We start from the raw sequence: 27,744 nt of genomic DNA on the forward strand, positions 1-27,744 counted from the left end.
TGTCCATTTTAACGATGTTCATTTGTTTTCTAATAGAAACTGCAAACGTGCGCAATCTGCTTAAAAGGTTCCATTCAAATGTAAAATAACGTAGATTGGTTATTTCTCAACATAAGATCATTCGGTCCGAAACTTGGCGGGTTCTTAAAGTCCAGGCATCAAATGACCTCAAAACGAGACTTTGTGAAAATTATTGCTGAGGAAGAGCTCATGTACTTAACTCATTAAAAGAGTAATGTAATTCGTTCTGGGGGATTCTGGAGCAAATCGAAGTACTCATATGATGTTTGTAAAAAAAGACTACACTAGGTTTCAATTACTGGTTTCTTTTCAGGGCCAGCCAAGGTGTTGTAACAAGAATGAGTGCCAAAATCACATCTCTAAGTGCTTAAATTCTTATCATGCCTTAAGGTTTCAAGTCCTATATAGTGACCAGAAAGTTTTCTTTCATTAGTATACATTGTTAAAAGGCTTTGATTAATATACAGTGTACAGAGGCTTTAATTTGTATATAGTTTTAAAAGGCTTTAATTTGTACACAGTGTATAACAACTTTCATTTGTATGGCATGTCAAAAGACTTCAGTTCTTACACAGTGTACAAAGCTCCCATTTAAATAATATCTACAGGCTTTAATTTTACTAGACAGTCAGAAAATCCAAAAGCTTTTGTTCTCATACAGTGTGCAAAAGCTTTCATTTACATACACTTCCCGATAAATGTAACTTAATGATATGGCAATCGGCGATCCCTGGCGACCAATTTTGCCAAATTGGCCCAAGATGCTACTGCTGGCCCACCAGTAACCATGACACCAGTACCATGCCAGATGCGGTGATGAGGCTCGTCTTATGGCTCGCTGCGCTTGAAATCACTATTAAGAAAAAGATATAAAATAATAAGCCTCTAATAATTGTGCAAAAATTACTTTGTTTTCTTTATATAGCTTACGTAGGCCGTTGACAAAAATGGATGAAGTGTCCACGTTGAAGGCTGTGATGTCGGACGCCGCGTTGATCAAAACGTTAGCAATGGCATTATTGCTGGGCACCAGGCTGGATTCGAATCTCAAGTCCATGGAGTTGACAATAGAGCCATTACTGCAAAAAAAAAATCCTCACTCATGAATACCCAGCGAGACTTACACTTCGAATTTATTTATTTATTTATTTATTTATTTATTTATAATAATACCTGAATGACGTTACTGTCAGGTCGTTGAATGAAGAAAACGTGACATTGTAGAGTGGTTCAAGCTGTGGAGAAAGCGTCACAATGTATCAGCTTTGTTTATCGCATAGTTGGAATGCAGAGAATCAAGTATTGCAATGAGTAGTCAAATGCTGTGAATCAATCATTCTGACGACTGTCAACATTAGCAAAAAATAAAACTGTTTGAGCTTGCCCCTAAATTAGCGTGAATGCTTTTTTTCCCAGAATTGCTCCAACCTAACACTGTCGCGAACTCCATAACGTTTTGTAAGCCAAAACAATTACGGAAGGTGCTTTACTCTGATCCTGTTGTGAATCTCAAAACATTTTTTACATTAGTGTTTAAACACTGCGAATGCTTTCCAAGGGCCTCACCGTCCTCTTGATGAGCGACGCTCGACTGATAAACGCAGTAGACGACTGATTGAGCAAGTCGCTCGTGAACACCTCGCCGACAGACGTAAACCTCAAAGTCCGAGTTGTGAGTGATGTGGTGGTCGTCACGGGATTCTTGGTGGCCGTCGTAGCTGGAGCCGCAGTGGTGTTGGGTTTTGCTGTCGTTGAATTTTTGTGCGGAGAGTCTGGCACAACAATCGGGAGAAGCTTGGTTCATTCTTGTACTCACAACAAATTTACTACAACAAAGATTACTAGAACAAAAATTCTTGCTACTCCCTAATAAACCTCCATTGATGGCACAAAAATTACAAAAACGTCTTGAACATCACGACAGGGGACAATGGCCAAACTGTTGACGACGGTAGAACTCACCAATGACTTCAATGCTCTCGGCAACAAGGCTGATGTTGAAGGTGTTGTTGGGCTGACCAAGAGTTTCCTCTAAAGTAGCAACGACTTCCTTGTCCGCGGGAGTGGAAGATGTGTTCTTGAACACCAGTCCAACTTCCACTTGCGTCTTTTCCATTCGCGTCAACACCACAGCGCGGCTGTGTAGAAAGACCCAAAATATATTCTCATTTGAATACAGCCTCATACATTCTCAATTCTCAAAACAAGTGTACAAACTTACAAAATTCGAATAACAAAGGTACGGATAAAGAAAAAGCCAAATCTTGCCCTGTAGATGGCGTCACACTATAACAGAGAAAAAGGTGACAAATCAGAAGCCAGAAAAAAAGCATAGTGAGGATGACAACTGGACCCACCGAATTCACAACCCTCCTTTCAAGGGCTATGTATTGTGAACTGCTGACATTGTTGAATTCTTCCACAAACGGCTCCTCCAAAGTTGCTGACAGCACAACAACCGGTGGTGAAGATGTGGGGACTACTGCTGGAGTTGTTGGATTTGGAGCAGTAGGCCCCTGAGTGATTGTTGGCCCTTTAGTTGTTGTAGGGACATTGGTAGGAGTTGGTCCTACATTGATGGTTGGCCCTTTAGTTGTAGGGACATGGGTGGGGGTTGGCTCTTGAGTGATGGTTGGCCCTTTAGCTGTAGGGACATGGGTGGGGGTTGGCTCTTGAGTGATGGTTGGCTCTTTAGCTGTAGGGACATGGGTGGGGGTTGGCTCTTGAGTGATTGTTGGCCCTTTAGTTGTAGGGACATGAATGGTGGTTGGCTCTTGAGTGATTGTTGGCCCTTTAGTTGTTGTAGGGACATTGGTAGGAGTTGGTCCTATATTGATGGTTGGCCCTTTAGTTGTAGGGACATGGGTGGGGGTTGGCTCTTGAGTGATGGTTGGCCCTTTAGCTGTAGGGACATAGGTGGGGGTTGGCTCTTGAGTGATTGTTGGTCCTTTAGTTGTAGGGACATGAATGGGGGTTGGCTCTTGAGTGATGGTTGGCCCTTTAGTTGTAGGGACATCGGTGGGGGTTGGCTCTTGAGTGATTGTTGGCCCTTTAGTTGTAGGGACATGAATGGTGGTTGGTTCTTGAGTGATTGTTGGCCCTTTAGTTGTTGTAGGGACATTGGTAGGAGTTGGTCCTATATTGATGGTTGGCCCTTTAGTTGTAGGGACATGGGTGGGGGTTGGCTCTTGAGTGATGGTTGACCCTTTAGCTGTAGGGACATAGGTGGGGGTTGGCTCTTGAGTGATTGTTGGTCCTTTAGTTGTAGGGACATGAATGGGGGTTGGCTCTTGAGTGATGGTTGGCCCTTTAGTTGTAGGGACATCGGTGGGGGTTGGCTCTTGAGTGATGGTTGGCCCTTTAGTTGTAGGGACATGGGTGGGGGTTGGCTTTTGAGTGATGGTTGGCCCTTTAGTTGTAGGGACATCGGTGAGTGTTGGCTCTTGAGTGATGGTTGGCCCTGTAGTTGTAGGGACATGAATGGTGGTTGGCTCTTGAGTGATTGTTGGCCCTTTAGTTGTTGTAGGGACATTGGTAGGAGTTGGTCCTGTATTGATGGTTGGCCCTTTAGTTGTAGGGACATGGGTGGGGGTTGGCTCTTGAGTGATGGTTGGCCCTTTAGCTGTAGGGACATGGGTGGGGGTTGGCTCTTGAGTGATTGTTGGCCCTTTAGTTGTAGGGACATGAATGGGGGTTGGCTCTTGAGTGATTGTTGGCCCTTTAGTTGTAGGGACATGAATGGTGGTTGGCTCTTGAGTGATTGTTGGCCCTTTAGTTGTTGTAGGGACATTGGTAGGAGTTGGTCCTATATTGATGGTTGGCCCTTTAGTTGTAGGGACATGGGTGGGGGTTGGCTCTTGAGTGATGGTTGGCCCTTTAGCTGTAGGGACATGGGTGGGGGTTGGCTCTTGAGTGATTGTTGGTCCTTTAGTTGTAGGGACATGAATGGGGGTTGGCTCTTGAGTGATGGTTGGCCCTTTAGTTGTAGGGACATCGGTGGGGGTTGGCTCTTGAGTGATGGTTGGCCCTTTAGTTGTAGGGACATGTGTGGTGGTTGGCCCTTTTGTGGGAGTTGGTCCTTGTGTGTTGGTTGTCCCTTGAGTTGTAGGCAAATGAGCAGTAGTTGGCACATCAGTAGGGGGTTGCTCTTGAGTGATCATTGGCCCGTGAGTTGTAAAGATGTGAGTGGTGGTTCGATTATCAATTGTAGGAACATGGGTGATAGTTGGCCCATGAGTGATGGTTGGCCCTTCAGTGGTGGGCACATGGGTGGCTGTTGGCCCATGTGTGGGTGATGGTCCATCAGTTGTAGTATTTTCCAATGCGTCAGCTGTTGAAATAAAAACAATTGACGACAACAACAACGAATTTTTATGGATGCTACTTGATGAGACAGACGTCCTAACTTACTAATGACTGCAATTGAGTCTGGAGCAAATGTGAGTGGAAAGGTATTATTGGTACTATTCACAGCTTGTACCAATTTCTCAACAACCACCTCAGCTTCTGGGATCTGATCAGTCGGTACTGAATTGTTGAACTCCAGGTCCAATTCGACTTTTGTGTTTCCCTGTTGTGGACTAAAAATAGAATCTCAGATTATGGATTTACATTGGAGAACAAGTTAAAATTGCCACATGCTTGTATTTCAAATATTACCTAAATCCATTAACAATGGTGCGGATGAAAATGGTTCCAAATTCTTGCAAGAGGATCGAGTCACACTGTAAGAAGAATGAGTTGACTTAAGTAATGTAAGAAAATGGTTGCATTAGCTCAATATCTCATGAAGTAGTCTATTCATCCATCCATCCATTTTCACATGCACTTCCAAATGTGGGCAACAGGGCCAGCACTCCTATGCATAGAAGTAATTTCGATTTCTTTGTGTGTCTTGGCATGTGAAGAAATTGACAATAAAGCAGACTTTGACTTTTGACTTTGGACTTCCAAGTATTCGGCTCAACTGACAGGGGAGGCCTTTGACTATTCACTTCATTAAGATACAAAACCCACAAGAAATCAGCTAAGACAGAGTCCAACAAAAACCTGCCTGAAACGGTTATAACTTAAATCTTTACGCACCGTTGATATCACTTGTGTTTCAAGTTCTTTGTATTGTTCACTGCTGCGATTTTCAAATTCATTCACAAAAGGTTCTTCCAGAGTGCCTTCAATAGACACTACTCGCGAGATAACTGAGATGACTGCAGTTGTCTGTTGAGTCGTTGATCCATCTGAAGTTGCTGTTAATTGATTCATTGTTGATCCGTCAATCGTAGTTGTTGGTTTGTCAACAGTAGGTGTTAATTTGTCAATATCAGTAGAAGTTGATTGGTCAATTGTTGATCTGTCAATTTCAATGGTTGACCCTGGAACAGCTGTTGTTTCATCAATACTTGCTGTTGATTTGTCAATAGTTGTTCTGTCAATAGTTGTTATTTCACCAATAGTAGTTGATTTGTCCACTGTTGTTTTGTCAACTGCAATTGTTGAGCCAATAGTAGTTGTTGAGTCATCAGAAGAACTTGTTGATTCATCAATCGTAGGCAATGCATCAACAAATGATGTTGATTCTTCACTGGTATTTGGGGATTTATCAATAGTGGTTGTTATTCTTCCAGTTGCTGCTGTTGTTAATTGGACAACATTTGTTGTTGATTTGTTAATAGTTGTGGATTTGTCACTTGGAGTTGTTGATTCTTCAGTGGTTGCTGGTGATTCTTCAAAAGAAGTTGTGGATAGGTCAATCGTAGTCACTGATTCAACAACAGTTGCTGTTGATTTGTCAATAGTAGTTGTTGATTCATCAGTAATTGCTTTTGATTTGTCAGTAGTTGATACGTCAATTGTTGTTGATTGGTCAACAGCTTTTAGTGGAGCAGTCGTTGATTTATCAATTGTTGTTGAGCTGTAAAGTTTGATTGTTGATACAACCGCTGTTGATTCGTCATTACTTGTTGTTTTGTCAATAGTTGGGGATTTGTTCATCGTTGTTGATTCGTCAATAGTAGTTGATTTGTCAGTAGTTGTTGATCTGTCATCTACAATTGTTGAGCCAACAACAACTGTTGATTCATCAAAAGGACTTGCTACATTGACAGAAACTGTTGCTGCATCAACAAATGTTGTTGATACGGCAACATTAATTGTTGATTTGTCAAAAGTAGTTGTTGATTCATCAAGAACAATAGTTGATCTGTCAACAGCAATTGTTGATGCATCAATAGTCGCCGTTGATTTATTAATAGTTGTGGATTTGTCAATAGCAGGGGTTGATTCATCAATATTAGTTGTTCTAGCAGTTGTTGATCTGTCAACAACAATTGTTGATGCATCAACAAGCGGTATTGATTTGCCAATAGTAGCTGTTGATTCACCAATAGTCAATGTTGATTCCTTAATAGTAGTTGATTTGTCAGTAGTTATTGATCTGTCAAGTTCAATTGTTGTTCCAGCAGTTGATGCATCTATAGTAGATGATTTGTCAAAAGTTGTTGACTCATCAAAAATCATTGTTGAGTCAATAGTTGCTGTTGACTTGTTGATAGTTCTTACAGTAGTTGATGATCCATCAACAGCTGTTGATGCATTAACAAGAGCTGTTGATTTGTCAACAATAGTTGTGAGTTTATCAATAGTGGTTATTTTGTCAGTCGTGGCTGTTGATTTGTCAAAAGTAGTTGTTGATTCCTCAATAGTAGTTGATACGTCTGTAGTAGTTAATCTGTCAAATTCAAATGTTGATCCAACACCAGTTGTTGATGTATCAGTAGATTTGTCAAAAGTTGTTGACTCATCAAAAATAATTGAGCCACCAATAGCTGTTGATTCGCCAATAGTTGTTGTTGGTTTGTTAATAATTATGTCAGTAGTTGCTAATCCATCAACAGCTGTTGATCCGTCAAAAACACTTGCTGATTCATCAAGAGTAGTTGATTCATATAGAATAGCTGTTGACAAATCAACAGCCATTGTTGATGCGTCAACAAGAGGTGTGGTTTTGTCAACAGTCGTCGTGGATTTATCAATAGCAGTTGTTGATTCATTAATAGTTGCCATTGAGTTGTCAAAAGTAGTTGTTGATTCATCATTAGTACTTGATCCATCAACAGCAGTTGAAGATTTGTCGACAACAATTGTAGGCAGTGTTGTTTGGCCAATGGTAGCAGAAGAAGATTCATCAACAGTAATGTTTGACTCCTCAGTCATTGCTGTTGATTTGTCATTAGTTGTTGATCTGTCAATAGTATTTGTCAGTTTGTCAGTAGTTGCTGATTCGTCCAGAGTTGCTGTTGAGTTATTAATTGTTACGTCAAACGTTGGTGATCCGGCAACAGCTGTTGATTGATCAAAAACACTTATTGATTCATCAAGAGTAGTTGTGGAAATACCAATAGTAGTTGTTAATTTGTCATTAGTTGCTCTTGGTTCCTCAATAGCTGTTGATTTGTCAATGATAGTTGTTGATTCAACAACAATAGTTGCTTTTTCAATAGGTGTTGTTGATCTATTAACATCAATTGTTGATCCAACAGCATCTGTTGGTCTGTCAATAGTATTTGTACTTATGGATTTATCAATAGTTGTTGCTCCATCAACATCTGTTGGAGATACGCCAATAGTTGATGTTGAGTCGTCAATAGTTGTTGATTTGTTAGCAGTTGAGCTCTTGGCTGTTGTAACAGTGCTTGTTAGTTCATTAGTTGACAGTCCATGAGTTGTTGGTATAGGTTCGTTTGTTGCTGAAGATCCCTGAGGTGTTGTTTCTGTAGCTAAATTGAAAAGAAAAAGGAAGATTTCTTCATAACCAATTAAACATTAATGCTAAGAGAAGAAAATGTGAAATCTTGACTTACAAATGACTATAATTGAGTCTGGGTCAAAAGTGAGGGGGAAACTGGTGTTGGGACTATTCACAGCTTGTACCAATGTGTCTACAACCACATTAGCTTCTGGGATTTGATCAGTATTGTTGAACTCCAGTTCCACTTCTACTTCAGTGTTTTCCATTTGTTGACTTCAATGGAAAAAGTCAGAAATTAATATAAAATCTTTTTCATGAAACTGAAGCAAACAGTTCATATATTTCCAATATTACCTAAATCCAAGAACTATGGTGCGGATGAAAATAGTCCCAAATGCTTGGAAGAAGATAAAGTCACACTGGAAGAAGAATCAAAGTTTATAACAAATTAGCAACAGTTGGTGTTTATTTTTGGTATAAGAGAATTGTTTCATTTGATCAGTATCACTCCTCCAGGAATAACCAATTTAATGTGGCACATGGGATGAATTGCCAAAATTATTCTCGGTGCTATGTAAGCTGTCAAGGCCTAAATACCCCAAGTTCTTTTTCCCAAGGTAAAACGGTCAATGGTGAAAAGCAGACGAAGAGTAATTCAAAAGACTAACAGACTCAACCGTACAGACCTACTGCTCCCTGCTCAAACATGGAACAACTAAAACCCCAGCGTGATATAAGACCTTGGGGTCTGATCCCCACACAGATGCTCCAGCCTGGTCCAACTGTGAGGAACCCCCTGGCTAGACCTGTGCCTCTCTTTAAGGAGTTTTTCCAACGCCAATCCAATCCAACTTTATTATAAAGCACCTAAAAACACTACAAGGCCAAAAGTGCCGTTTAACCTGAGAGTACCTAAGTATCCCCCAGGTAAACCGAGAGGTGGGGCTGGAGACAGGGAAGGCTGTGATTCACTATTATCTATGTATGTCTGCTGCGGCCATGACATGGACTCACATATGTTTGATGGATAGACGGAGGGATGGATGGATGGACGGACGGATGGATGGATAAATAGATGAATGAAGGGATGGAAGGCTAAATGGAAGTTTGAGTGACTGGATGAATAAACTACCATGAGAAAGTAACTTCTATACTCACCATAGATATCACTTCTGTTTCAAGTTGTTGATATTGTTCACTGCTGCGATTGTTCAATGCTTCAACATAAGGTTCCAACAGAGTGGCTTTAAGAGACACGACTAGTGGGGCAACTGGGACGGCAGTCGTCGCCCCTTGTGTCGTTGCCGATGGCGAGTCATTGGCGGACGTCGTTGAGCCGAGGGACGACGTTGGTTCTTGGGTGGTCGTCGATACGTTTGCTGCTGTATTTTGGAAGTCATAGATCAGTATTCACTTGGAAGAATGCATCGTTCTGTCTGTCTGACAAAGACAAATGAGTCGAGAAAATGGCTCCCCAAGTTAGAAATTAGCCAGGGGACCAGAAGTCAGTCGCTGAACAAACCAGGCCCCGCGGGGTACTGAGTCCTGAGGAACACCGTTAGTGGACCTGAATGCCGATCTGAATCATTTGGTTACTTACAACTGACTGCAATCGAGTCTGGATCCAGAGTGAGGTTGAAGGTGTTGTTGGGACTCGTCACAGCTTCTACCAATATTTCCACGACCGCATCGGGTTCTGGTATTGCTTCGGCCGGTACCGAACTGTTGAACCGCAGCTCCACGTCGACTTGCGTGTTTCCCATCTGTGGCCTTGAATGTCCAAATTGGTACGTTTCAATTGCGCAACATGTAGTAAGTACGTACTACGGGCTATCTGATCTTTGGAGTCTTACCGAAATCCAATGACAAAAGTGCCAAAGAAAATGGAAGCAAACTCTTGGAAGAAGATGAAGTCACACTGCAGAAGGAATCCATTTTTAGAACAACACCACAGTATCTTCTTTGGTGAGTACAGAGTAAATGGGGATAGCTAGATGTTGCTTGTACGCACGCACCATTGATACCACTTGTGCTTCGAGTTGCTTGAATTGTTGGCTGCTGCGATTGTTCAGTTCTTCCACAAAAGGCTCCAACAAAATGGCTTCGACAAACACAGCCGGTGGGGCAACTGGGACGGCAGTCGTCGCCCCTTGTGTCGTTGCCGATGGCGAGTCATTGGCGGACGTCGTTGAGCCGAGGGACGACGTTGGTTCTTGGGTGGTCGTCGATACGTTTGCTGCTGTATTTTGGAAGTCATAGATCAGTATTCACTTGGAAGAATGCATCGTTCTGTCTGTCTGACAAAGACAAATGAGTCGAGAAAATGGCTCCCCAAGTTAGAAATTAGCCAGGGGACCAGAAGTCAGTCGCTGAACAAACCAGGCCCCGCGGGGTACTGAGTCCTGAGGAACACCGTTAGTGGACCTGAATGCCGATCTGAATCATTTGGTTACTTACAACTGACTGCAATCGAGTCTGGATCCAGAGTGAGGTTGAAGGTGTTGTTGGGACTCGTCACAGCTTCTACCAATATTTCCACGACCGCATCGGGTTCTGGTATTGCTTCGGCCGGTACCGAACTGTTGAACCGCAGCTCCACGTCGACTTGCGTGTTTCCCATCTGTGGCCTTGAATGTCCAAATTGGTACGTTTCAATTGCGCAACATGTAGTAAGTACGTACTACGGGCTATCTGATCTTTGGAGTCTTACCGAAATCCAATGACAAAAGTGCCAAAGAAAATGGAAGCAAACTCTTGGAAGAAGATGAAGTCACACTGCAGAAGGAATCCATTTTTAGAACAACACCACAGTATCTTCTTTGGTGAGTACAGAGTAAATGGGGATAGCTAGATGTTGCTTGTACGCACGCACCATTGATACCACTTGTGCTTCGAGTTGCTTGAATTGTTGGCTGCTGCGATTGTTCAGTTCTTCCACAAAAGGCTCCAACAAAATGGCTTCGACAAACACAGCCGGTGGGGCAACTGGGACGGCAGTCGTCGCCCCTTGTGTCGTTGCCGATGGCGAGTCATTGGCGGACGTCGTTGAGCCGAGGGACGACGTTGGTTCTTGGGTGGTCGTCGATACGTTTGCTGCTGTATTTTGGAAGTCATAGATCAGTATTCACTTGGAAGAATGCATCGTTCTGTCTGTCTGACAAAGACAAATGAGTCGAGAAAATGGCTCCCCAAGTTAGAAATTAGCCAGGGGACCAGAAGTCAGTCGCTGAACAAACCAGGCCCCGCGGGGTACTGAGTCCTGAGGAACACCGTTAGTGGACCTGAATGCCGATCTGAATCATTTGGTTACTTACAACTGACTGCAATCGAGTCTGGATCCAGAGTGAGGTTGAAGGTGTTGTTGGGACTCGTCACAGCTTCTACCAATATTTCCACGACCGCATCGGGTTCTGGTATTGCTTCGGCCGGTACCGAACTGTTGAACCGCAGCTCCACGTCGACTTGCGTGTTTCCCATCTGTGGCCTTGAATGTCCAAATTGGTACGTTTCAATTGCGCAACATGTAGTAAGTACGTACTACGGGCTATCTGATCTTTGGAGTCTTACCGAAATCCAATGACAAAAGTGCCAAAGAAAATGGAAGCAAACTCTTGGAAGAAGATGAAGTCACACTGCAGAAGGAATCCATTTTTAGAACAACACCACAGTATCTTCTTTGGTGAGTACAGAGTAAATGGGGATAGCTAGATGTTGCTTGTACGCACGCACCATTGATACCACTTGTGCTTCGAGTTGCTTGAATTGTTGGCTGCTGCGATTGTTCAGTTCTTCCACAAAAGGCTCCAACAAAATGGCTTCGACAAACACAGCCGGTGGGGCAACTGGGACGGCAGTCGTCGCCCCTTGTGTCGTTGCCGATGGCGAGTCATTGGCGGACGTCGTTGAGCCGAGGGACGACGTTGGTTCTTGGGTGGTCGTCGATACGTTTGCTGCTGTATTTTGGAAGTCATAGATCAGTATTCACTTGGAAGAATGCATCGTTCTGTCTGTCTGACAAAGACAAATGAGTCGAGAAAATGGCTCCCCAAGTTAGAAATTAGCCAGGGGACCAGAAGTCAGTCGCTGAACAAACCAGGCCCCGCGGGGTACTGAGTCCTGAGGAACACCGTTAGTGGACCTGAATGCCGATCGGAATCATTTGGTTACTTACAACTGACTGCAATCGAGTCTGGATCCAGAGTGAGGTTGAAGGTGTTGTTGGGACTCGTCACAGCTTCTACCAATATTTCCACGACCGCATCGGGTTCTGGTATTGCTTCGGCCGGTACCGAACTGTTGAACCGCAGCTCCACGTCGACTTGCGTGTTTCCCATCTGTGGCCTTGAATGTCCAAATTGGTACGTTTCAATTGCGCAACATGTAGTAAGTACGTACTACGGGCTATCTGATCTTTGGAGTCTTACCGAAATCCAATGACAAAAGTGCCAAAGAAAATGGAAGCAAACTCTTGGAAGAAGATGAAGTCACACTGCAGAAGGAATCCATTTTTAGAACAACACCACAGTATCTTCTTTCGTGAGTACAGAGTAAATGGGGATAGCTAGATGTTGCTTGTACGCACGCACCATTGATACCACTTGTGCTTCGAGTTGCTTGAATTGTTGGCTGCTGCGATTGTTCAGTTCTTCCACAAAAGGCTCCAACAAAATGGCTTCGACAAACACAGCCGGTGGGGCAACTGGGACGGCAGTCGTCGCCCCTTGTGTCGTTGCCGATGGCGAGTCATTGGCGGACGTCGTTGAGCCGAGGGACGACGTTGGTTCTTGGGTGGTCGTCGATACGTTTGCTGCTGTATTTTGGAAGTCATAGATCAGTATTCACTTGGAAGAATGCATCGTTCTGTCTGTCTGACAAAGACAAATGAGTCGAGAAAATGGCTCCCCAAGTTAGAAATTAGCCAGGGGACCAGAAGTCAGTCGCTGAACAAACCAGGCCCCGCGGGGTACTGAGTCCTGAGGAACACCGTTAGTGGACCTGAATGCCGATCGGAATCATTTGGTTACTTACAACTGACTGCAATCGAGTCTGGATCCAGAGTGAGGTTGAAGGTGTTGTTGGGACTCGTCACAGCTTCTACCAATATTTCCACGACCGCATCGGGTTCTGGTATTGCTTCGGCCGGTACCGAACTGTTGAACCGCAGCTCCACGTCGACTTGCGTGTTTCCCATCTGTGGCCTTGAATGTCCAAATTGGTACGTTTCAATTGCGCAACATGTAGTAAGTACGTACTACGGGCTATCTGATCTTTGGAGTCTTACCGAAATCCAATGACAAAAGTGCCAAAGAAAATGGAAGCAAACTCTTGGAAGAAGATGAAGTCACACTGCAGAAGGAATCCATTTTTAGAACAACACCACAGTATCTTCTTTGGTGAGTACAGAGTAAATGGGGATAGCTAGATGTTGCTTGTACGCACGCACCATTGATACCACTTGTGCTTCGAGTTGCTTGAATTGTTGGCTGCTGCGATTGTTCAGTTCTTCCACAAAAGGCTCCAACAAAATGGCTTCGACAAACACAGCCGGTGGGGCAACTGGGACGGCAGTCGTCGCCCCTTGTGTCGTTGCCGATGGCGAGTCATTGGCGGACGTCGTTGAGCCGAGGGACGACGTTGGTTCTTGGGTGGTCGTCGATACGTTTGCTGCTGTATTTTGGAAGTCATAGATCAGTATTCACTTGGAAGAATGCATCGTTCTGTCTGTCTGACAAAGACAAATGAGTCGAGAAAATGGCTCCCCAAGTTAGAAATTAGCCAGGGGACCAGAAGTCAGTCGCTGAACAAACCAGGCCCCGCGGGGTACTGAGTCCTGAGGAACACCGTTAGTGGACCTGAATGCCGATCGGAATCATTTGGTTACTTACAACTGACTGCAATCGAGTCTGGATCCAGAGTGAGGTTGAAGGTGTTGTTGGGACTCGTCACAGCTTCTACCAATATTTCCACGACCGCATCGGGTTCTGGTATTGCTTCGGCCGGTACCGAACTGTTGAACCGCAGCTCCACGTCGACTTGCGTGTTTCCCATCTGTGGCCTTGAATGTCCAAATTGGTACGTTTCAATTGCGCAACATGTAGTAAGTACGTACTACGGGCTATCTGATCTTTGGAGTCTTACCGAAATCCAATGACAAAAGTGCCAAAGAAAATGGAAGCAAACTCTTGGAAGAAGATGAAGTCACACTGCAGAAGGAATCCATTTTTAGAACAACACCACAGTATCTTCTTTCGTGAGTACAGAGTAAATGGGGATAGCTAGATGTTGCTTGTACGCACGCACCATTGATACCACTTGTGCTTCGAGTTGCTTGAATTGTTGGCTGCTGCGATTGTTCAGTTCTTCCACAAAAGGCTCCAACAAAATGGCTTCGACAAACACAGCCGGTGGGGCAACTGGGACGGCAGTCGTCGCCCCTTGTGTCGTTGCCGATGGCGAGTCATTGGCGGACGTCGTTGAGCCGAGGGACGACGTTGGTTCTTGGGTGGTCGTCGATACGTTTGCTGCTGTATTTTGGAAGTCATAGATCAGTATTCACTTGGAAGAATGCATCGTTCTGTCTGTCTGACAAAGACAAATGAGTCGAGAAAATGGCTCCCCAAGTTAGAAATTAGCCAGGGGACCAGAAGTCAGTCGCTGAACAAACCAGGCCCCGCGGGGTACTGAGTCCTGAGGAACACCGTTAGTGGACCTGAATGCCGATCGGAATCATTTGGTTACTTACAACTGACTGCAATCGAGTCTGGATCCAGAGTGAGGTTGAAGGTGTTGTTGGGACTCGTCACAGCTTCTACCAATATTTCCACGACCGCATCGGGTTCTGGTATTGCTTCGGCCGGTACCGAACTGTTGAACCGCAGCTCCACGTCGACTTGCGTGTTTCCCATCTGTGGCCTTGAATGTCCAAATTGGTACGTTTCAATTGCGCAACATGTAGTAAGTACGTACTACGGGCTATCTGATCTTTGGAGTCTTACCGAAATCCAATGACAAAAGTGCCAAAGAAAATGGAAGCAAACTCTTGGAAGAAGATGAAGTCACACTGCAGAAGGAATCCATTTTTAGAACAACACCACAGTATCTTCTTTGGTGAGTACAGAGTAAATGGGGATAGCTAGATGTTGCTTGTACGCACGCACCATTGATACCACTTGTGCTTCGAGTTGCTTGAATTGTTGGCTGCTGCGATTGTTCAGTTCTTCCACAAAAGGCTCCAACAAAATGGCTTCGACAAACACAGCCGGTGGGGCAACTGGGACGGCAGTCGTCGCCCCTTGTGTCGTTGCCGATGGCGAGTCATTGGCGGACGTCGTTGAGCCGAGGGACGACGTTGGTTCTTGGGTGGTCGTCGATACGTTTGCTGCTGTATTTTGGAAGTCATAGATCAGTATTCACTTGGAAGAATGCATCGTTCTGTCTGTCTGACAAAGACAAATGAGTCGAGAAAATGGCTCCCCAAGTTAGAAATTAGCCAGGGGACCAGAAGTCAGTCGCTGAACAAACCAGGCCCCGCGGGGTACTGAGTCCTGAGGAACACCGTTAGTGGACCTGAATGCCGATCGGAATCATTTGGTTACTTACAACTGACTGCAATCGAGTCTGGATCCAGAGTGAGGTTGAAGGTGTTGTTGGGACTCGTCACAGCTTCTACCAATATTTCCACGACCGCATCGGGTTCTGGTATTGCTTCGGCCGGTACCGAACTGTTGAACCGCAGCTCCACGTCGACTTGCGTGTTTCCCATCTGTGGCCTTGAATGTCCAAATTGGTACGTTTCAATTGCGCAACATGTAGTAAGTACGTACTACGGGCTATCTGATCTTTGGAGTCTTACCGAAATCCAATGACAAAAGTGCCAAAGAAAATGGAAGCAAACTCTTGGAAGAAGATGAAGTCACACTGCAGAAGGAATCCATTTTTAGAACAACACCACAGTATCTTCTTTCGTGAGTACAGAGTAAATGGGGATAGCTAGATGTTGCTTGTACGCACGCACCATTGATACCACTTGTGCTTCGAGTTGCTTGAATTGTTGGCTGCTGCGATTGTTCAGTTCTTCCACAAAAGGCTCCAACAAAATGGCTTCGACAAACACAGCCGGTGGGGCAACTGGGACGGCAGTCGTCGCCCCTTGTGTCGTTGCCGATGGCGAGTCATTGGCGGACGTCGTTGAGCCGAGGGACGACGTTGGTTCTTGGGTGGTCGTCGATACGTTTGCTGCTGTATTTTGGAAGTCATAGATCAGTATTCACTTGGAAGAATGCATCGTTCTGTCTGTCTGACAAAGACAAATGAGTCGAGAAAATGGCTCCCCAAGTTAGAAATTAGCCAGGGGACCAGAAGTCAGTCGCTGAACAAACCAGGCCCCGCGGGGTACTGAGTCCTGAGGAACACCGTTAGTGGACCTGAATGCCGATCGGAATCATTTGGTTACTTACAACTGACTGCAATCGAGTCTGGATCCAGAGTGAGGTTGAAGGTGTTGTTGGGACTCGTCACAGCTTCTACCAATATTTCCACGACCGCATCGGGTTCTGGTATTGCTTCGGCCGGTACCGAACTGTTGAACCGCAGCTCCACGTCGACTTGCGTGTTTCCCATCTGTGGCCTTGAATGTCCAAATTGGTACGTTTCAATTGCGCAACATGTAGTAAGTACGTACTACGGGCTATCTGATCTTTGGAGTCTTACCGAAATCCAATGACAAAAGTGCCAAAGAAAATGGAAGCAAACTCTTGGAAGAAGATGAAGTCACACTGCAGAAGGAATCCATTTTTAGAACAACACCACAGTATCTTCTTTGGTGAGTACAGAGTAAATGGGGATAGCTAGATGTTGCTTGTACGCACGCACCATTGATACCACTTGTGCTTCGAGTTGCTTGAATTGTTGGCTGCTGCGATTGTTCAGTTCTTCCACAAAAGGCTCCAACAAAATGGCTTCGACAAACACAGCCGGTGGGGCAACTGGGACGGCAGTCGTCGCCCCTTGTGTCGTTGCCGATGGCGAGTCATTGGCGGACGTCGTTGAGCCGAGGGACGACGTTGGTTCTTGGGTGGTCGTCGATACGTTTGCTGCTGTATTTTGGAAGTCATAGATCAGTATTCACTTGGAAGAATGCATCGTTCTGTCTGTCTGACAAAGACAAATGAGTCGAGAAAATGGCTCCCCAAGTTAGAAATTAGCCAGGGGACCAGAAGTCAGTCGCTGAACAAACCAGGCCCCGCGGGGTACTGAGTCCTGAGGAACACCGTTAGTGGACCTGAATGCCGATCGGAATCATTTGGTTACTTACAACTGACTGCAATCGAGTCTGGATCCAGAGTGAGGTTGAAGGTGTTGTTGGGACTCGTCACAGCTTCTACCAATATTTCCACGACCGCATCGGGTTCTGGTATTGCTTCGGCCGGTACCGAACTGTTGAACCGCAGCTCCACGTCGACTTGCGTGTTTCCCATCTGTGGCCTTGAATGTCCAAATTGGTACGTTTCAATTGCGCAACATGTAGTAAGTACGTACTACGGGCTATCTGATCTTTGGAGTCTTACCGAAATCCAATGACAAAAGTGCCAAAGAAAATGGAAGCAAACTCTTGGAAGAAGATGAAGTCACACTGCAGAAGGAATCCATTTTTAGAACAACACCACAGTATCTTCTTTGGTGAGTACAGAGTAAATGGGGATAGCTAGATGTTGCTTGTACGCACGCACCATTGATACCACTTGTGCTTCGAGTTGCTTGAATTGTTGGCTGCTGCGATTGTTCAGTTCTTCCACAAAAGGCTCCAACAAAATGGCTTCGACAAACACAGCCGGTGGGGCAACTGGGACGGCAGTCGTCGCCCCTTGTGTCGTTGCCGATGGCGAGTCATTGGCGGACGTCGTTGAGCCGAGGGACGACGTTGGTTCTTGGGTGGTCGTCGATACGTTTGCTGCTGTATTTTGGAAGTCATAGATCAGTATTCACTTGGAAGAATGCATCGTTCTGTCTGTCTGACAAAGACAAATGAGTCGAGAAAATGGCTCCCCAAGTTAGAAATTAGCCAGGGGACCAGAAGTCAGTCGCTGAACAAACCAGGCCCCGCGGGGTACTGAGTCCTGAGGAACACCGTTAGTGGACCTGAATGCCGATCGGAATCATTTGGTTACTTACAACTGACTGCAATCGAGTCTGGATCCAGAGTGAGGTTGAAGGTGTTGTTGGGACTCGTCACAGCTTCTACCAATATTTCCACGACCGCATCGGGTTCTGGTATTGCTTCGGCCGGTACCGAACTGTTGAACCGCAGCTCCACGTCGACTTGCGTGTTTCCCATCTGTGGCCTTGAATGTCCAAATTGGTACGTTTCAATTGCGCAACATGTAGTAAGTACGTACTACGGGCTATCTGATCTTTGGAGTCTTACCGAAATCCAATGACAAAAGTGCCAAAGAAAATGGAAGCAAACTCTTGGAAGAAGATGAAGTCACACTGCAGAAGGAATCCATTTTTAGAACAACACCACAGTATCTTCTTTGGTGAGTACAGAGTAAATGGGGATAGCTAGATGTTGCTTGTACGCACGCACCATTGATACCACTTGTGCTTCGAGTTGCTTGAATTGTTGGCTGCTGCGATTGTTCAGTTCTTCCACAAAAGGCTCCAACAAAATGGCTTCGACAAACACAGCCGGTGGGGCAACTGGGACGGCAGTCGTCGCCCCTTGTGTCGTTGCCGATGGCGAGTCATTGGCGGACGTCGTTGAGCCGAGGGACGACGTTGGTTCTTGGGTGGTCGTCGATACGTTTGCTGCTGTATTTTGGAAGTCATAGATCAGTATTCACTTGGAAGAATGCATCGTTCTGTCTGTCTGACAAAGACAAATGAGTCGAGAAAATGGCTCCCCAAGTTAGAAATTAGCCAGGGGACCAGAAGTCAGTCGCTGAACAAACCAGGCCCCGCGGGGTACTGAGTCCTGAGGAACACCGTTAGTGGACCTGAATGCCGATCGGAATCATTTGGTTACTTACAACTGACTGCAATCGAGTCTGGATCCAGAGTGAGGTTGAAGGTGTTGTTGGGACTCGTCACAGCTTCTACCAATATTTCCACGACCGCATCGGGTTCTGGTATTGCTTCGGCCGGTACCGAACTGTTGAACCGCAGCTCCACGTCGACTTGCGTGTTTCCCATCTGTGGCCTTGAATGTCCAAATTGGTACGTTTCAATTGCGCAACATGTAGTAAGTACGTACTACGGGCTATCTGATCTTTGGAGTCTTACCGAAATCCAATGACAAAAGTGCCAAAGAAAATGGAAGCAAACTCTTGGAAGAAGATGAAGTCACACTGCAGAAGGAATCCATTTTTAGAACAACACCACAGTATCTTCTTTGGTGAGTACAGAGTAAATGGGGATAGCTAGATGTTGCTTGTACGCACGCACCATTGATACCACTTGTGCTTCGAGTTGCTTGAATTGTTGGCTGCTGCGATTGTTCAGTTCTTCCACAAAAGGCTCCAACAAAATGGCTTCGACAAACACAGCCGGTGGGGCAACTGGGACGGCAGTCGTCGCCCCTTGTGTCGTTGCCGATGGCGAGTCATTGGCGGACGTCGTTGAGCCGAGGGACGACGTTGGTTCTTGGGTGGTCGTCGATACGTTTGCTGCTGTATTTTGGAAGTCATAGATCAGTATTCACTTGGAAGAATGCATCGTTCTGTCTGTCTGACAAAGACAAATGAGTCGAGAAAATGGCTCCCCAAGTTAGAAATTAGCCAGGGGACCAGAAGTCAGTCGCTGAACAAACCAGGCCCCGCGGGGTACTGAGTCCTGAGGAACACCGTTAGTGGACCTGAATGCCGATCGGAATCATTTGGTTACTTACAACTGACTGCAATCGAGTCTGGATCCAGAGTGAGGTTGAAGGTGTTGTTGGGACTCGTCACAGCTTCTACCAATATTTCCACGACCGCATCGGGTTCTGGTATTGCTTCGGCCGGTACCGAACTGTTGAACCGCAGCTCCACGTCGACTTGCGTGTTTCCCATCTGTGGCCTTGAATGTCCAAATTGGTACGTTTCAATTGCGCAACATGTAGTAAGTACGTACTACGGGCTATCTGATCTTTGGAGTCTTACCGAAATCCAATGACAAAAGTGCCAAAGAAAATGGAAGCAAACTCTTGGAAGAAGATGAAGTCACACTGCAGAAGGAATCCATTTTTAGAACAACACCACAGTATCTTCTTTGGTGAGTACAGAGTAAATGGGGATAGCTAGATGTTGCTTGTACGCACGCACCATTGATACCACTTGTGCTTCGAGTTGCTTGAATTGTTGGCTGCTGCGATTGTTCAGTTCTTCCACAAAAGGCTCCAACAAAATGGCTTCGACAAACACAGCCGGTGGGGCAACTGGGACGGCAGTCGTCGCCCCTTGTGTCGTTGCCGATGGCGAGTCATTGGCGGACGTCGTTGAGCCGAGGGACGACGTTGGTTCTTGGGTGGTCGTCGATACGTTTGCTGCTGTATTTTGGAAGTCATAGATCAGTATTCACTTGGAAGAATGCATCGTTCTGTCTGTCTGACAAAGACAAATGAGTCGAGAAAATGGCTCCCCAAGTTAGAAATTAGCCAGGGGACCAGAAGTCAGTCGCTGAACAAACCAGGCCCCGCGGGGTACTGAGTCCTGAGGAACACCGTTAGTGGACCTGAATGCCGATCGGAATCATTTGGTTACTTACAACTGACTGCAATCGAGTCTGGATCCAGAGTGAGGTTGAAGGTGTTGTTGGGACTCGTCACAGCTTCTACCAATATTTCCACGACCGCATCGGGTTCTGGTATTGCTTCGGCCGGTACCGAACTGTTGAACCGCAGCTCCACGTCGACTTGCGTGTTTCCCATCTGTGGCCTTGAATGTCCAAATTGGTACGTTTCAATTGCGCAACATGTAGTAAGTACGTACTACGGGCTATCTGATCTTTGGAGTCTTACCGAAATCCAATGACAAAAGTGCCAAAGAAAATGGAAGCAAACTCTTGGAAGAAGATGAAGTCACACTGCAGAAGGAATCCATTTTTAGAACAACACCACAGTATCTTCTTTGGTGAGTACAGAGTAAATGGGGATAGCTAGATGTTGCTTGTACGCACGCACCATTGATACCACTTGTGCTTCGAGTTGCTTGAATTGTTGGCTGCTGCGATTGTTCAGTTCTTCCACAAAAGGCTCCAACAAAATGGCTTCGACAAACACAGCCGGTGGGGCAACTGGGACGGCAGTCGTCGCCCCTTGTGTCGTTGCCGATGGCGAGTCATTGGCGGACGTCGTTGAGCCGAGGGACGACGTTGGTTCTTGGGTGGTCGTCGATACGTTTGCTGCTGTATTTTGGAAGTCATAGATCAGTATTCACTTGGAAGAATGCATCGTTCTGTCTGTCTGACAAAGACAAATGAGTCGAGAAAATGGCTCCCCAAGTTAGAAATTAGCCAGGGGACCAGAAGTCAGTCGCTGAACAAACCAGGCCCCGCGGGGTACTGAGTCCTGAGGAACACCGTTAGTGGACCTGAATGCCGATCGGAATCATTTGGTTACTTACAACTGACTGCAATCGAGTCTGGATCCAGAGTGAGGTTGAAGGTGTTGTTGGGACTCGTCACAGCTTCTACCAATATTTCCACGACCGCATCGGGTTCTGGTATTGCTTCGGCCGGTACCGAACTGTTGAACCGCAGCTCCACGTCGACTTGCGTGTTTCCCATCTGTGGCCTTGAATGTCCAAATTGGTACGTTTCAATTGCGCAACATGTAGTAAGTACGTACTACGGGCTATCTGATCTTTGGAGTCTTACCGAAATCCAATGACAAAAGTGCCAAAGAAAATGGAAGCAAACTCTTGGAAGAAGATGAAGTCACACTGCAGAAGGAATCCATTTTTAGAACAACACCACAGTATCTTCTTTCGTGAGTACAGAGTAAATGGGGATAGCTAGATGTTGCTTGTACGCACGCACCATTGATACCACTTGTGCTTCGAGTTGCTTGAATTGTTGGCTGCTGCGATTGTTCAGTTCTTCCACAAAAGGCTCCAACAAAATGGCTTCGACAAACACAGCCGGTGGGGCAACTGGGACGGCAGTCGTCGCCCCTTGTGTCGTTGCCGATGGCGAGTCATTGGCGGACGTCGTTGAGCCGAGGGACGACGTTGGTTCTTGGGTGGTCGTCGATACGTTTGCTGCTGTATTTTGGAAGTCATAGATCAGTATTCACTTGGAAGAATGCATCGTTCTGTCTGTCTGACAAAGACAAATGAGTCGAGAAAATGGCTCCCCAAGTTAGAAATTAGCCAGGGGACCAGAAGTCAGTCGCTGAACAAACCAGGCCCCGCGGGGTACTGAGTCCTGAGGAACACCGTTAGTGGACCTGAATGCCGATCGGAATCATTTGGTTACTTACAACTGACTGCAATCGAGTCTGGATCCAGAGTGAGGTTGAAGGTGTTGTTGGGACTCGTCACAGCTTCTACCAATATTTCCACGACCGCATCGGGTTCTGGTATTGCTTCGGCCGGTACCGAACTGTTGAACCGCAGCTCCACGTCGACTTGCGTGTTTCCCATCTGTGGCCTTGAATGTCCAAATTGGTACGTTTCAATTGCGCAACATGTAGTAAGTACGTACTACGGGCTATCTGATCTTTGGAGTCTTACCGAAATCCAATGACAAAAGTGCCAAAGAAAATGGAAGCAAACTCTTGGAAGAAGATGAAGTCACACTGCAGAAGGAATCCATTTTTAGAACAACACCACAGTATCTTCTTTGGTGAGTACAGAGTAAATGGGGATAGCTAGATGTTGCTTGTACGCACGCACCATTGATACCACTTGTGCTTCGAGTTGCTTGAATTGTTGGCTGCTGCGATTGTTCAGTTCTTCCACAAAAGGCTCCAACAAAATGGCTTCGACAAACACAGCCGGTGGGGCAACTGGGACGGCAGTCGTCGCCCCTTGTGTCGTTGCCGATGGCGAGTCATTGGCGGACGTCGTTGAGCCGAGGGACGACGTTGGTTCTTGGGTGGTCGTCGATACGTTTGCTGCTGTATTTTGGAAGTCATAGATCAGTATTCACTTGGAAGAATGCATCGTTCTGTCTGTCTGACAAAGACAAATGAGTCGAGAAAATGGCTCCCCAAGTTAGAAATTAGCCAGGGGACCAGAAGTCAGTCGCTGAACAAACCAGGCCCCGCGGGGTACTGAGTCCTGAGGAACACCGTTAGTGGACCTGAATGCCGATCTGAATCATTTGGTTACTTACAACTGACTGCAATCGAGTCTGGATCCAGAGTGAGGTTGAAGGTGTTGTTGGGACTCGTCACAGCTTCTACCAATATTTCCACGACCGCATCGGGTTCTGGTATTGCTTCGGCCGGTACCGAACTGTTGAACCGCAGCTCCACGTCGACTTGCGTGTTTCCCATCTGTGGCCTTGAATGTCCAAATTGGTACGTTTCAATTGCGCAACATGTAGTAAGTACGTACTACGGGCTATCTGATCTTTGGAGTCTTACCGAAATCCAATGACAAAAGTGCCAAAGAAAATGGAAGCAAACTCTTGGAAGAAGATGAAGTCACACTGCAGAAGGAATCCATTTTTAGAACAACACCACAGTATCTTCTTTGGTGAGTACAGAGTAAATGGGGATAGCTAGATGTTGCTTGTACGCACGCACCATTGATACCACTTGTGCTTCGAGTTGCTTGAATTGTTGGCTGCTGCGATTGTTCAGTTCTTCCACAAAAGGCTCCAACAAAATGGCTTCGACAAACACAGCCGGTGGGGCAACTGGGACGGCAGTCGTCGCCCCTTGTGTCGTTGCCGATGGCGAGTCATTGGCGGACGTCGTTGAGCCGAGGGACGACGTTGGTTCTTGGGTGGTCGTCGATACGTTTGCTGCTGTATTTTGGAAGTCATAGATCAGTATTCACTTGGAAGAATGCATCGTTCTGTCTGTCTGACAAAGACAAATGAGTCGAGAAAATGGCTCCCCAAGTTAGAAATTAGCCAGGGGACCAGAAGTCAGTCGCTGAACAAACCAGGCCCCGCGGGGTACTGAGTCCTGAGGAACACCGTTAGTGGACCTGAATGCCGATCGGAATCATTTGGTTACTTACAACTGACTGCAATCGAGTCTGGATCCAGAGTGAGGTTGAAGGTGTTGTTGGGACTCGTCACAGCTTCTACCAATATTTCCACGACCGCATCGGGTTCTGGTATTGCTTCGGCCGGTACCGAACTGTTGAACCGCAGCTCCACGTCGACTTGCGTGTTTCCCATCTGTGGCCTTGAATGTCCAAATTGGTACGTTTCAATTGCGCAACATGTAGTAAGTACGTACTACGGGCTATCTGATCTTTGGAGTCTTACCGAAATCCAATGACAAAAGTGCCAAAGAAAATGGAAGCAAACTCTTGGAAGAAGATGAAGTCACACTGCAGAAGGAATCCATTTTTAGAACAACACCACAGTATCTTCTTTGGTGAGTACAGAGTAAATGGGGATAGCTAGATGTTGCTTGTACGCACGCACCATTGATACCACTTGTGCTTCGAGTTGCTTGAATTGTTGGCTGCTGCGATTGTTCAGTTCTTCCACAAAAGGCTCCAACAAAATGGCTTCGACAAACACAGCCGGTGGGGCAACTGGGACGGCAGTCGTCGCCCCTTGTGTCGTTGCCGATGGCGAGTCATTGGCGGACGTCGTTGAGCCGAGGGACGACGTTGGTTCTTGGGTGGTCGTCGATACGTTTGCTGCTGTATTTTGGAAGTCATAGATCAGTATTCACTTGGAAGAATGCATCGTTCTGTCTGTCTGACAAAGACAAATGAGTCGAGAAAATGGCTCCCCAAGTTAGAAATTAGCCAGGGGACCAGAAGTCAGTCGCTGAACAAACCAGGCCCCGCGGGGTACTGAGTCCTGAGGAACACCGTTAGTGGACCTGAATGCCGATCGGAATCATTTGGTTACTTACAACTGACTGCAATCGAGTCTGGATCCAGAGTGAGGTTGAAGGTGTTGTTGGGACTCGTCACAGCTTCTACCAATATTTCCACGACCGCATCGGGTTCTGGTATTGCTTCGGCCGGTACCGAACTGTTGAACCGCAGCTCCACGTCGACTTGCGTGTTTCCCATCTGTGGCCTTGAATGTCCAAATTGGTACGTTTCAATTGCGCAACATGTAGTAAGTACGTACTACGGGCTATCTGATCTTTGGAGTCTTACCGAAATCCAATGACAAAAGTGCCAAAGAAAATGGAAGCAAACTCTTGGAAGAAGATGAAGTCACACTGCAGAAGGAATCCATTTTTAGAACAACACCACAGTATCTTCTTTCGTGAGTACAGAGTAAATGGGGATAGCTAGATGTTGCTTGTACGCACGCACCATTGATACCACTTGTGCTTCGAGTTGCTTGAATTGTTGGCTGCTGCGATTGTTCAGTTCTTCCACAAAAGGCTCCAACAAAATGGCTTCGACAAACACAGCCGGTGGGGCAACTGGGACGGCAGTCGTCGCCCCTTGTGTCGTTGCCGATGGCGAGTCATTGGCGGACGTCGTTGAGCCGAGGGACGACGTTGGTTCTTGGGTGGTCGTCGATACGTTTGCTGCTGTATTTTGGAAGTCATAGATCAGTATTCACTTGGAAGAATGCATCGTTCTGTCTGTCTGACAAAGACAAATGAGTCGAGAAAATGGCTCCCCAAGTTAGAAATTAGCCAGGGGACCAGAAGTCAGTCGCTGAACAAACCAGGCCCCGCGGGGTACTGAGTCCTGAGGAACACCGTTAGTGGACCTGAATGCCGATCGGAATCATTTGGTTACTTACAACTGACTGCAATCGAGTCTGGATCCAGAGTGAGGTTGAAGGTGTTGTTGGGACTCGTCACAGCTTCTACCAATATTTCCACGACCGCATCGGGTTCTGGTATTGCTTCGGCCGGTACCGAACTGTTGAACCGCAGCTCCACGTCGACTTGCGTGTTTCCCATCTGTGGCCTTGAATGTCCAAATTGGTACGTTTCAATTGCGCAACATGTAGTAAGTACGTACTACGGGCTATCTGATCTTTGGAGTCTTACCGAAATCCAATGACAAAAGTGCCAAAGAAAATGGAAGCAAACTCTTGGAAGAAGATGAAGTCACACTGCAGAAGGAATCCATTTTTAGAACAACACCACAGTATCTTCTTTCGTGAGTACAGAGTAAATGGGGATAGCTAGATGTTGCTTGTACGCACGCACCATTGATACCACTTGTGCTTCGAGTTGCTTGAATTGTTGGCTGCTGCGATTGTTCAGTTCTTCCACAAAAGGCTCCAACAAAATGGCTTCGACAAACACAGCCGGTGGGGCAACTGGGACGGTAGTCGTCGCCCCTTGTGTCGTTGCCGATGGCGAGTCATTGGCGGACGTCGTTGAGCCGAGGGACGACGTTGGTTCTTGGGTGGTCGTCGATACGTTTGCTGCTGTATTTTGGAAGTCATAGATCATAGTTTGTTACTTGTGATTCTGGTGAGGACTAAGAATACATGAAAGAATTTAATAGGAATACATGAAATAATTAAAAAAATATATTGCTTACAAATTACTGCAATTGATTCTGGAGCGACAGTGAACTTGAAAGGGTTGCTGGTACTGTTCACAACATATACCAATTTATTTACAACTTCGTCATCTGGTGGGATTTGATCATTTGATGCATTGCAGAACTTGAGTACCACTTCCACTCGCGTGGCTCCCATTTGAGGGCTTAAAATTGGAACAGAAATGTTGTTTATTTGAAATGTTCACTTGATGGAATTATCTATAAAATTTTACCTGAATCCAATCAAGATGGTGTTGATAAAATTAGTCCTAAATACTTTGGTGTAAATGAAGTCGCACTGTAAGAAGAATTAAAGTTTAGTCATTAAGAATTCATAAAAGGAGTTCATTTTCAAATCGTACGCACCATTGCCACCACTTGTGCTTCAAGACGCTTGTATTGTTCACTGCTGCGATTATTCAACTCGTCCACAAAATATTCCTCCAGCGTCATCACAAGAGACACGTCGACAGTTGTTCCTATTTCAGTTTCAACATATCCGCCAACAGAAATGCCAAATGCCACTGTCCCTATGTTTTGAAAGTCACAGTTATACTTCTGAAAACAAAACATTGGTTTGTCACCCAAGAGTTGAACGTTTTTTTTTTTTTCTCTCACCAAGAAGGACTGCAATTGTCCCGGCACCCATAGTGTCTCCTCCTTGTACCTGCTGAATTGTTTATAAGCAGATTTACTTCTAAACAGTAGCAAGCAGCAAGAATGAATTATTCATTAAAATCAGATATTTATTTCAATCTAAAGATTTTTCTCTAATTTACAAATAGTCATTTAAAATCTCAACATATGATGAATATTCTCATAAAAACTTAAAATTTCCTCACAAAATTTCCAAGTGATATTAAAGACTCAATAAAAGAAGATTCATTTCTAAAATTAGCACTGAAAAAAATCTTGACCACGAGATACACAAGAAATCTTAAAACAAGTCGTTTAAAAAGAAATCTGTGTACAAAAATCTTTCACACCCAAAGTCTTTTTCCAAATTGTAGTTAGCAAAAAATAAATTATATTATATTATTATATTATTTTTCTCAAGTAACCTATAATTTACAAACGGTATACGTACATAAATTGTAAAAAAAAAAAAAAAAAAAAGTACTCATTTTTTGGTATGAATAATATATTGAAACAAATACGTGATGTTTCCAATCAAATCAACAAATGTCCCATTCTTTCATGGAACATAAAATATTTAACAAATTCCAATGGTACATGCACGCTAATTGGTTCTTCCATACTGAACAATTATTACCCCAATTGGAAGAAAGTCAGAAGAGTCCTTTTCGTAATGAATCTTGTAGAGATTGAAGATGC

At 45.4% G+C, this 27,744-nt stretch overlaps 1 protein-coding gene across 1 annotated transcript; it reads right to left on the minus strand.

The window, feature by feature from the left end:
- Positions 1-512: 512 nt before the first annotated feature.
- LOC119129675 (mucin-2-like) lies at positions 513-27,744 on the minus strand. The gene is made up of 75 exons (XM_037263045.1): positions 27,683-27,744; positions 27,028-27,079; positions 26,776-26,939; positions 26,643-26,707; positions 26,407-26,573; positions 26,067-26,287; positions 25,905-25,969; positions 25,652-25,821; positions 25,210-25,430; positions 25,048-25,112; positions 24,795-24,964; positions 24,353-24,573; positions 24,191-24,255; positions 23,938-24,107; positions 23,496-23,716; positions 23,334-23,398; positions 23,081-23,250; positions 22,639-22,859; positions 22,477-22,541; positions 22,224-22,393; positions 21,782-22,002; positions 21,620-21,684; positions 21,367-21,536; positions 20,925-21,145; positions 20,763-20,827; positions 20,510-20,679; positions 20,068-20,288; positions 19,906-19,970; positions 19,653-19,822; positions 19,211-19,431; positions 19,049-19,113; positions 18,796-18,965; positions 18,354-18,574; positions 18,192-18,256; positions 17,939-18,108; positions 17,497-17,717; positions 17,335-17,399; positions 17,082-17,251; positions 16,640-16,860; positions 16,478-16,542; positions 16,225-16,394; positions 15,783-16,003; positions 15,621-15,685; positions 15,368-15,537; positions 14,926-15,146; positions 14,764-14,828; positions 14,511-14,680; positions 14,069-14,289; positions 13,907-13,971; positions 13,654-13,823; positions 13,212-13,432; positions 13,050-13,114; positions 12,797-12,966; positions 12,355-12,575; positions 12,193-12,257; positions 11,940-12,109; positions 11,498-11,718; positions 11,336-11,400; positions 11,083-11,252; positions 10,641-10,861; positions 10,479-10,543; positions 10,226-10,395; positions 9,784-10,004; positions 9,622-9,686; positions 9,369-9,538; positions 8,927-9,147; positions 4,681-4,745; positions 4,432-4,601; positions 2,379-4,351; positions 2,243-2,307; positions 1,984-2,159; positions 1,588-1,793; positions 1,195-1,256; positions 952-1,100; positions 513-874 (listed from the first exon to the last, which is right to left on the minus strand). The coding sequence occupies exons 2-75, from the start codon at positions 27,056-27,058 to the stop codon at positions 786-788; spliced, it is 12,723 nt and encodes a 4,240-aa protein (XP_037118940.1). The 5' UTR covers positions 27,059-27,079; positions 27,683-27,744; the 3' UTR covers positions 513-785.

Source organism: Syngnathus acus, chromosome 10 (assembly GCF_901709675.1).
Source record: "Syngnathus acus chromosome 10, fSynAcu1.2, whole genome shotgun sequence".
Lineage (NCBI taxonomy): Eukaryota > Metazoa > Chordata > Actinopteri > Syngnathiformes > Syngnathidae > Syngnathus > Syngnathus acus.